Source organism: Morone saxatilis, unplaced genomic scaffold (genome assembly GCF_004916995.1).
Source record: "Morone saxatilis isolate NCDOM2014 unplaced genomic scaffold, NCSU_SB_2.0 Contig18, whole genome shotgun sequence".
Classification (NCBI taxonomy): Eukaryota; Metazoa; Chordata; class Actinopteri; family Moronidae; genus Morone; species Morone saxatilis.
In genome coordinates this window covers 14121450-14131945 of record NW_023339740.1, presented here as the reverse complement: position 1 = coordinate 14131945, position 10496 = coordinate 14121450, and the positions used below count along the sequence as shown (strand labels likewise).

At 38.3% G+C, this 10496-nt stretch overlaps 1 protein-coding gene across 1 annotated transcript in view; it reads right to left on the bottom strand.

The window, feature by feature from the left end:
* Nucleotides 1–1021: 1021 nt before the first annotated feature.
* The window catches only part of tex264a (testis expressed 264, ER-phagy receptor a), a 65244-nt gene continuing 55769 nt past the window's right edge, over nucleotides 1022–10496 (bottom strand). The window contains exons 3-4 of the mRNA XM_035662329.1: nucleotides 9537–9708; nucleotides 1022–2458 (exon numbers count right to left, since the gene is read on the bottom strand). Of these exons, the coding sequence (XP_035518222.1) occupies nucleotides 2073–2458; nucleotides 9537–9708 (558 nt within the window). The 3' untranslated portion in view covers nucleotides 1022–2072. The remainder of the gene's footprint in view (nucleotides 2459–9536; nucleotides 9709–10496) is intronic.

Genomic DNA, 10496 nt, shown 5'->3' with positions numbered 1-10496 from the left:
GATCCAACAGACGAGCTACTGAAGCTCAAACTGCTGAAAAAATTAATGCTGGTTCTCATAGAAAGCTGTCAGAACATACAGTGAGTCATAGTTTGTTGGTATGGGGCTGCATTGCTATGTGCCCAGGTGGTCATAATGTTATGGCTGATCAGTGTATGTGCAATATACCAATATTCAGTTATATTGGCCTGACCAGGAACAAGAGGTACAATTCTCTCTTTCTGGTTGATGGTGTATTAATCAGAAAATGTACTGTTCCTATTATGGTGTTGGATTTAACTGAAAGCTTATGTACTTATAGGTCATGATGCTCATTAAGGACCACGGGCTAAAGAACACGTGTCCATCAAACATCAATAGTCGGCTGGAGCCTATTCTTCCTCTTCTGCTGTAGAAACAGCTGATTAAATAAATTGTGACACAAATGCCAAACCTCTCATTCAAATGCTGCTCAGATCAATGCAGCTCCTGGTAAGGTGACAGGATTCGGATACAATAACATTTTGAAATCAAGTAAATTTAAGTGTGTTTGTGCTTACTAAAGGTAACCGAATTTGTATTATTTTGTGCACATTTTTTAAAAAACATTTTAAGTGTGCCAGGAGAAAATCTTTAAACATCTCTGCTGAATTTTCTTAACTTGTACTGAAAAATACATCATGCCATTATTGGCTCTTTCTTGAGCGTTTTTCTTTAATTCAGCTTTTGAATTCCACGTCTGTGCCTTTCCAAAATAAGCGGCGGCACAGGCCGTCATTACAATGTGAAACCATGAAAGTGGTTAGCATTTAAAAGAGAGCTTAATAAGTTATTAGGCACTTACTGCCTCATCAATAACTTCTGAACAACAATCTCCTGTCCCTGTTCGGAAGCAGACGAATAAAAATGGATTTCCTCAATTGGATTTTCTGTTATAAAATGTACAATTTAGGTCAGTTCTAACAGATATATGTACAGAATAAGGGTTATATAATTGTTTGTACAACAAAATCTCTGCACAACTGATTCTGCCAACTGAACGTTTCATTTGAAAATTTTATTACAGACAGAAAGACACAACCATGGCAATGTGCTGGACATTATATTCAAAAGTCTCACAGCACCAACAACTTCAACCTACAAACATATCACAACTAGTCTCTGGAAGTGAGTGAATTTTGGCTACAAACAGAACTGTAGAGTGGTTTAACAAACCAGCTATAGAAGTGAACGTTACATTAAAAAACTAAAGCAATTATCTGAGCGCAGAGGGAGACAATAAAATGTTCTGTACAGTATCCAAGAGAAAAGTCTACATCTCTGAATTGCATTTTAAATCCTAGTCCTGGTGACTCTGAGGCTTCTGTGGTGTTACTTTACTACTGAGAGTCCTCACTGGTGTTTTTTTTTTCTCTCTGCCTCAGACTTCAGGATTCACACTGTGTGATAGATATTCTCCCAAAAAAATTGACAATACAATGAAATAGGTCCATCAAAATTTCTACGGCATTAGCTCCTGCACATTTTCACCCCATAAATCCTGTATATCAAGACACCAAAGTCGCACACAAACACGTGACAAAAAATCCCACAGGACATGACCTTGAAAGTGGGATACAATATCAACGTTCACAAATGGGCAAAAAGACTCTGCATGATGATCCAGGGTAGCCAGAATCAGTGTCTGTCTTTGATATTAATCTTAAACTGAAGTGCCACTTCTAATCTGCACAGGAATGGTGGTGGTTCACATACAATTACTTTTTCAAATGAAATATAGAAATGAACAAATCTTGCCTCTCATTTGCTGCACATCAAGAAGACCCTATAGGGAGGTGGGGGGTCATCTGTTGTTCTACCCTGACATAGTTTAAATATAGAATCAGGAATTAGTTTTAAAAAATGAGATTACAGTATAACAAAAGTTACAGGCTTTAAAAGGACGAATTAGAAGGCCCAGAAATACGGCATGTTGGTCATGGCATGAGCAGCTTTAGATCCACCAACAAGATTACATGACAGATAACCAGCAAGAGCAACAACTGAGAAACTCTCTAGCATGCCTGCGTTACATGGCCTCATCCCTTATCTCTTCAGAATCCTTCCTTCTCTTCTCCCTCCCCCAAGGGCTCCTTCTTCTCAGCCACCAGTTCAACTGCTTCTGTAGCGCCGTCTTCACCCTCGGGGGCCTCCTTCTCCTCCTCCTCCTCTCCATCTTCTTTCTCTTCCCTCACTTCTCCCTCTTCCTGCTCCTCCTGATCCATGTCAAGCTCTTCAAAGGACGAGCCGCTGCCCATAGACTCGTTCGAGCCTCTGTCGCTCTGGTCTCTTGGCTTAATGTCTTCGTTTGCATCCATTACGTCCCTCAGAGGCAGGGAAGAGGCCAGAGAGGCGGCCGTGGAAGCAGCCAGGGATGTCTCTCTGCTGTCCCAGGGCACACCGCCGCTCACTGAACTCACATCACTGTGGGAGTCTGCACCTGTACCAACATGGGTAAGAGACACAGATTAAAGAGGTTCTGTAAGAATGTGAAACTAATTTAACAAATTAATAAATATGATTGCAGGCAAGGACAACTCAATTAGAGTAAACAGGTGTTTGGGTGCTGATTTATTATGAGCTAATAGGTTATACTTAGTAGTGCAGGATTTCGCTGGATGGGACTGGAAAGAAATAAATACCAACTTCACAATTCAGAAGAGCACACAGAAAAATAAAGGTTTAAATATCGTATAATGGTTAGTTACCTCCTTAATATTTACTGTACTCTATTTACCCCTATTAAAGACACGTTTGGACATGAATATTAGGATATTTGGGTAAACCATGGCTGCGGTTGAAGAAGTTGCCATTAACCACTATAAATGTCAAAAGAGAAATTAGGGAGGAAGATGAAAATCTGAGGTCTAATAACCAAGTATTTTTTCAGTGAGGAGAAACATACAGTAATATGAGTCTGCAGCCATGCTAGAGACTCTGTGAGGTTGTACTTAGGAACATAGATACATGCTAACGAAAGTATGCTCACATGCTCACAAGGAAAATACTAACATGCTGATGTAAGGTATAATGTTTACCATGCTCCCCATCTTAGTTTAGGGTGTTGGCATGCTAACATTTGCTAATTTGCACTAGCACGGTACAACTGGGGATGGTGTGTGAGAAAGTAATGATGATGGCACTACAGTTGATGAAAAGTCAGAGGATCACTAAAGTTATTACAATTCTTCCTCTGGGGCCATGAATATCTGTACTAAATTTCATTTCACAATTCATCTATAGACATTTTAATCAAAACCACAAATGTCAACCTCACAGTGGCGTTTAAGGAATAGTCAGAGGAACACTTAAGTCATTAGGAAACATCGTCTGGGCACCACAAATGTCTGTACCAATCCACCCGGTAGATGTTGAGAGATATAACAGCATAAATAAAAACTGTGAGCCAGGGGATCACCAAAGTCATTAGGATTCCTCTGATACATGTCTATACATTCATTACATATAATCCATTCAATGGTTGTTGAGAGATTTCACAGAAAAACGAAAATGTCAACCTCATTGTTGAGATATTTGAATCTGGACCGCCAGGCAATTTTATATAGAAACAAAGGTTAATACATTAACTAACCTTAACATTATGCTTTGTAGTAAACCTCATAAAAGATGATGCGAGGGCATTAAGATGTGTGTGTGTACATGCATTTTTATTCTATGCAATCCTCTGATCATAACATTTCAGTTATGAAACGTCTGATTCTCTGGTCACTTAAAATTCACCAGATGGGTCTCAGAGAAATTTCAGCTAATACTTTATTATAATGACGCCAACCCCACTTCCTTCAGCTTGAACCTGGTTATTAAAGCTCATCAGGAGTCTGTGAGTCAGCTAAGCTCAGAGGAACCAAATTATTATTGTTAAAGAGAGAGGAAAGATCGTTTATATAAACTCAAAGACCATTCATTACTTGTATCTAATTTCCTATGTAGGGTGCTACTATACACCTAACTATAGCTGCCGTATGAGGCACATAACACACATCTGATAGCCACGAAGAACGTCCATTAGCTTAATCGATGGAGATTTCCTCACCCACATGATCGGCTTGCTGATGCCTTCAGACTAAACCTGATTCTAATTGGTGTTTGATGTATGATTTTTCTGTGAACCAATAGCCGTTCATTATCCTTACCACTGCCTGTGTTAGCGAACCACAAGATAAACGTTGTAATGTGCACAGTTCAGGAAAAGCAATATTAAAATCTTACAGGAAGATTGAAACGAACAATCAAAGGTTCATAAAAGAAAAGCGCTGTGTGGGTCAAAGATAAACAGATAATAAACACAACTGACACAAGACAAATGAAATACATTGTTGCCTAGACAGCCTTAAATTACAAATAGGAAAATAGGAATCAAGACTTATAAATATAAGAGGCACATCACATCTCCCACCTACATAACAAATATTACTCAGTGAGCTTTCTGTCCACAGTTGGTCTTCCAGAAGAGACTTCAGAGGCAGAAGAAAAGAATGTGTGGGGGAAAAAACATAATCATAGCAGAAAAAAACCCCACAAGTATAAATGTAAAAATAATGTTTGGTTTTTCCAACAACTGTTAAAGCAGTGATCAAGTTAAAATGAATGACTCATCCTCTGAAACCTCGATGGCAAACAGACTATTTAATTCTATAATTATGGGTTCAGGTTTTTCCAATTTAGGACTATAAGTGTATTGTTTTGAGAATGTTGTCTCTGTACCTGTTATCATGTAATATATTAACTAATTTATTATCAGATTAACATAATTATCTTAAATAATACTACTACTCTTACTAGGTTTAAAATGAACAGCTTCAATATAAAATGTCTTCTGCAAATAAAATCGGACTCAAGTTGGTTTGACTATCCCACAGGACACTAAAACACTATTGTCCAAGCTATTTTCCTGCTGCTTTCACACTCCAAATAAATCTCATCCACACATCAAAGTGTGTTTGCACTAAATGTGTCACCAGGGACCCAAATACAATAAACAGGGAGTCTCGGAGCTCCTCGCTTAGGTCAGTCTTTCTTTTTCATTCATTTGAATCTCAACATCACTCAGCAATCTAATTATCACATCCAGCAGATCTGATCCTGTCTTCAGTGAAGAATATTATATATGGAAAGTCCATTTAGGGTATTTATAATATATATTTATGGGACTGTTGATTAGCTAGCAGGTCCAAACAAAACCACCGGTCTTCAGCGGAACATGTCCGGTGTGAATGTGACAGAGAGCTGTTGCTTTAAAATGATGGAGTGTATGTAGTGATTTGTATTACATTTGCATATTGCAGTAAAAGCCCTTTTCCAGAGAGACTAGTTTTACAATACAAGGACTTTTACGGAAAATAATGGGTCTATTTAGGGTAATTGGGTGGACAGCCCCCCAAGGAAGAGCCTCAACACACTGGACAACTTTTACCCCCTCCACAACTGCATGCATGTCCTGAAATTGGTACCCTGGTTGAAGTCAGCCAGCTGTGCCTCTGAAAGTCTTTTAGATAACATTTGCCTAAATTAGTTGCTAAATTGGGCCCATTGGGATTATTAGCAGAGAATCAAGGTCTTGTTCTTCAAACTGTTTGAAACAGAGGAGAGGATTTTTTAAGGAGGTAATTAGAGACAGGCAGGGCTGAAGGCATGCTGAGAGTTTGGCGAATCGGACTCAGAGTGGATGGCAAGAAAAGTGTGACAATAAAATGCATCAACAGGAGTTAAGAAGGGATACAATAGATGGACCTTCTTGCATCAAAAATGCATCCCCCTTGTTAGCGCCCCCCCCATCCAAGCAGAGCATGCAGGGCAGAGTGGTTGTTTGGCTGAATATGGTAGTCTAGTCTGCCTGACCCACTGATCCTATATCTGACTGAGGTTTGTGGAATCCATAAGATAAGATATACCTTTATTAATCCCCCATAGAAAAAATTCAAGTTACACACAGGAGCATTGGGGAATATAGTGCAAAAAAAAATAAATAAAAAGAGTACAGTGTACATGCCCCTGACCGTGGGTCTGAAATATCAGTAGTCGGAGATATACTTGCTTTAACTACGTGTATACATGTGCGTGAGGGCCACCCCAAATATCCTGCGTCCGTTTGGACCATTGGTTCTGCATACTATTGCAGCCGACATACTCTATACAGTTGCAATGTATGTTAAAAGGAGAGCGAGATTATCATAGAAACACACGCTCTATTGCAAATATGCACATGTTTTGTTGCAATAAATACAAAAAATAAATCCTGCAGTGGACTTAGTGTACAGTTAACATTTTTAAATATTAATGAGTTCTTGTTCATATAACAGTATGCAAGCTTCATATGGTAAAATGATGAAGGTTACTGTCTCCTCATCAGTCCACACAGATCTGATGTTTTCTGTCCCTCCAGTTGAAGCCACATGTTTCATGTATCTTAGAAAACTTCATATTCTGACTTTTTATTTTATTTCTGGTGCATAAAAACAGGTTGGTGGAAAGTTATTGTCTCATAGCAACTGATACCTCCCCATTACTTTCAAGCATTATTATCAACAATGTGTAATTATAGACTTCATGATATATACATAAATATTAAATCATATATACAATTACCGCTTTCAAGTTTGTCCATAAGTTTAACAAGCCTACTATATTCTGTAATGTTTGTATCTTAGCTGGGTCCAATAACTCTCCAGTGATGTTTCTGTGAACATTTATCAATGGTATAAATGGTATAAAAATTAAGCCCGCTGGCCCGTTTTACATTGAGGCTGGTTTATGTCCTCAAAAGATTAACAAGTTTCTCACAGCACAAACAGTGGCCGCTGTGATCACCAGATTATCATAAAAGTGTTTTCATTTTGTTTGGGTGTTTACTGCTCCCAGTGTGCTGTGGTGGTGGAAGCAGGACAAATGTTCGAGGCACAGTCATTTTATGGTCAAGGCGGTCTATATAAAGTGGACAGTGGAGTTGAGGGATGAAAAGTCGAAGGCAATCTCCCAGGTGCTGGAGCAGGATTTCCACAGCTGGCTTGTCAGACAAAGCTTAGACTCCATTGATTGATCTGTCTCTCATTAAGAAGCTCAGCTGTGTCTGGGGCCAAGCACATAAACACAAACACACACACACACTTTATTTTGTACAGTCTACTTGTGACAGCAGCTACTGAGCCCTATAACTCATGTAATAGAGATACACAAGCCATGAAGTGGGGACACTGCACACAAGTAGACAATCATTCATGCACCCTCAACATCTGCCTTCTTCTTGTTGTATAACATACAATACATGTGCTGACTGTGCGAATAATGAACACTTTAGAAAATGCTCACCTCACCGAGAACATTTCTTCATCTGAAAATAAATCTGATTTAAAACCATTCAACAAAACTTTCCAAAGAAACAACCAAGATTAGTTTACATTCCAGTTACAGGTGGGTACTGCAAAAGCACAATATATAGTGCAGCTGTATAAATTCTGATAAAAGTAACACTTCACTTCGCAATAAAAAAATCTGTCACTCTTGAAACTCCAATCACACATAGCTCCTTCTCAGCCCTCCTGTGAACAATAAACTGGCCCTGTGTGTTGAATGCTACATGAGGGGAATAAATAAAAATCTGACATTCCTTTAAACCGTGTTTAAAACACGTGTGAAGTGTTATTGTAGCAATCACCTGCAGTGTGATCCCAAAGGCTGATATTTATTTAACGCTCAAACTATTTGATTCAATGTGATAAACCTAAATTTGACTTTTGCAATAAGATTTTAAACACTGCAGTAAATACCTAGCCAATATTGCCTGCCACAGTTAAACGACAACTCTTCATGCTTACTGTAGCTCCACCTTTAGCTGCCACACCCAACTCCCTGTGTAGATACTCGCAGGAAGTTACTCCCACCAAACCACCTGAATGCTGAACCAAGACACTCTCTATTCTCTATTATGATCTTGTTTAATGTTGTTTATATTTCTTTTTGTTTAATGGATTGTTTCGTATCACATTTGTGTCACATTGTCAAATGCTAATGATCTCATTTGTAATGTTGTCTTTGTAATGTATACTTTTCATGTTTAGAAGAAATCACAAATAAACATTTGGAACTGCTTTTGGATCCCTGTGTTTCAAAGACAGAACAGCTTTTTGACTAATCATTGCCAACGCTGTTCAGGATTACGCTGCACGAGTTGTTAGTATTCATATCCCACCCTTTCTGGAACTCAATCAGTAGTTACACTTCACTCTAATTTCTAGTATAATTTAGCTAATAAACATGCAGTCTCTTCTAATGTTGTGCTGCTGATGAAATTTATGAGCTCATCTAAACAGCAACAACAATCATCATGTTTGTTTGAAGCTCCACTTTGCTTGAAATCTTGAGGCAATCAACAAAATGTGTTCAACAATAGTTTATTGAATTTGCCAAATTCAAAAATATGGTTAAAAGCCATTTCAAATTGTATGGAGAAATTGCTTCGCTTCTTTATTTCAAAACAAGATTCAAAATGGAAAATGATGGTGGTTTAATAAAGGAGAGTGAAAATAACAACATTGGAGATAGTGTGTTTATGTGTGTATTTGAGTAAGTGTGTATATACTGGGGGAGAAAGACACCATCATTAAAGGATTAAAAAACATGCAAGATGGATTTAATTTTATCAAAATTACCGTACTGAATGTTTTCTAGCACTTTAGTTTGTCTTATTAACTTTCTCATTTGTTAGAAAGGCAAGCAATAATCAAAACTTTGTCTCGGTCTGGTGAGGCTGACAAACTAATTTAAAGTTGTGAATAGCTCTGACTCTCAGTTCAGCAGAATATCACTGGCTCCACAGCCAACAAGTGATGTTTCTGTGTGGAGAAAGACCTTTACCTTTGAGAGGCAATGCATAGTGGCTTCACTGGGAACCCCAATCTAAACACCCCAAAATCCATAACATGTAGGTCCTTCTTCCTGATACGTCTTTTATATTTAAGCTGTGTTTCCAAGGCATGTAACATGATCTAAGCTCAAAGTAGACAGGACCTGACGTACATCAGCCCACCTCCACCCACTCTGTCCCATCAAGAACACCATTCTCTTTCTCTAGTGATTTGTACAATGACAAAGTCAATACTGCCATAGGTCCAGCCTACGGGTCCAGCAAGTTTGAAAGAGTAATAGCAGCAGAGAAGACATTGCGCTTGAAGAAACATACTTGCAGTGACAGGACAATTACAGAGTCTCATATATCACATGTCCTCAGTGATCAAGGGCAGGAGGGGAGTGTCAGACAAAATAAAAGTTGCCACATATTTACAGCTTGTTTGCTTCTAACTGACAAAAGATTTAGTCTCAACAGAGCAGAAACCTGTTTCTATCAACACACTTCATTAGACTACAATTAGGTGACAAAACAAATACAAAAAACAATTACAATCTCATGAATCTGTTTTTCAAACTTTTTTTGGATAACGCTTGCAAGTATTTCCTAATGAGAGCTCAACAGTGAGGTAACAACAGTGTTGTATTGGAATTACCTGTAATGTCAGTTCCTCTGTCTTCGTCAGAGTCCTCTTCTTTAACATCAGTTTTAACCTCCTCCTTCATCTCTGGTACAAAGAAGTCTGTCTGGCGAGACAGTGGAACCATATAGTTGATGACATCTGAACTACAGATCTCAATAGTCGGAAAGGCACACAGCTTCCTCTCCTGTGAAAGAAACAGACACAACATGGACAATTAGACGTATAACATGAGGCACTGTTATATGCTCTGAGTCTCTGTATGTACCGTGTATCAACATCAGCTGATGTTTGGACGATGCTACTTCACAAACTTGTACAGGTCCCTTTTATTAAGAGGTTTTCTTTTAATAACAATTTATAAGCCTGTGAGTTATTACACTGTGACTAGCTGTCAGTTAAGAAAGAACAGATCAGACTGAACATTATGTAAAAATTCGTGGCAGTCTGCTTATGAAAGGTCCAACAGTACTAAGGTCCCACACAGTCAGTGTATCAAAATAACAATTCAGAATATCCAGTTTGGAACATTTACAGTATGCCTTAGTGTGTCTATCAAACTAAACTGTTTGTCAAGGTCATCTGTCAGTCATCAGTATTGGTCATGATTTCTTCCTATTTTTCAAATTATTTGTTTTATGGTACAGAAGTTTCGGGGCACAGTTTTAAAACACTCAAAGACATCATAAAATTCACTGAAATACTCTGTGTCGACATCTTTCACATAAAACTTGAAATATGACCGCAGTAAAGAGTGCAAGAGGGTTGGAATAGACCCACGGCAGATTGTAGACAAACTTTGCTAAAAACTAGGAATGAAAATGTGAACAATGTAGGGAAGTGTGGAGTTCTTAGATAGGCAGAAATCTTAGACAAACAGAAAATATCAAGAGATACGTAGCTTTAAAAACTTTGCTGATATGACTCTTTGTATTTGGCACATTAACATGAACATGCCCACCCATGTGAGTCCAT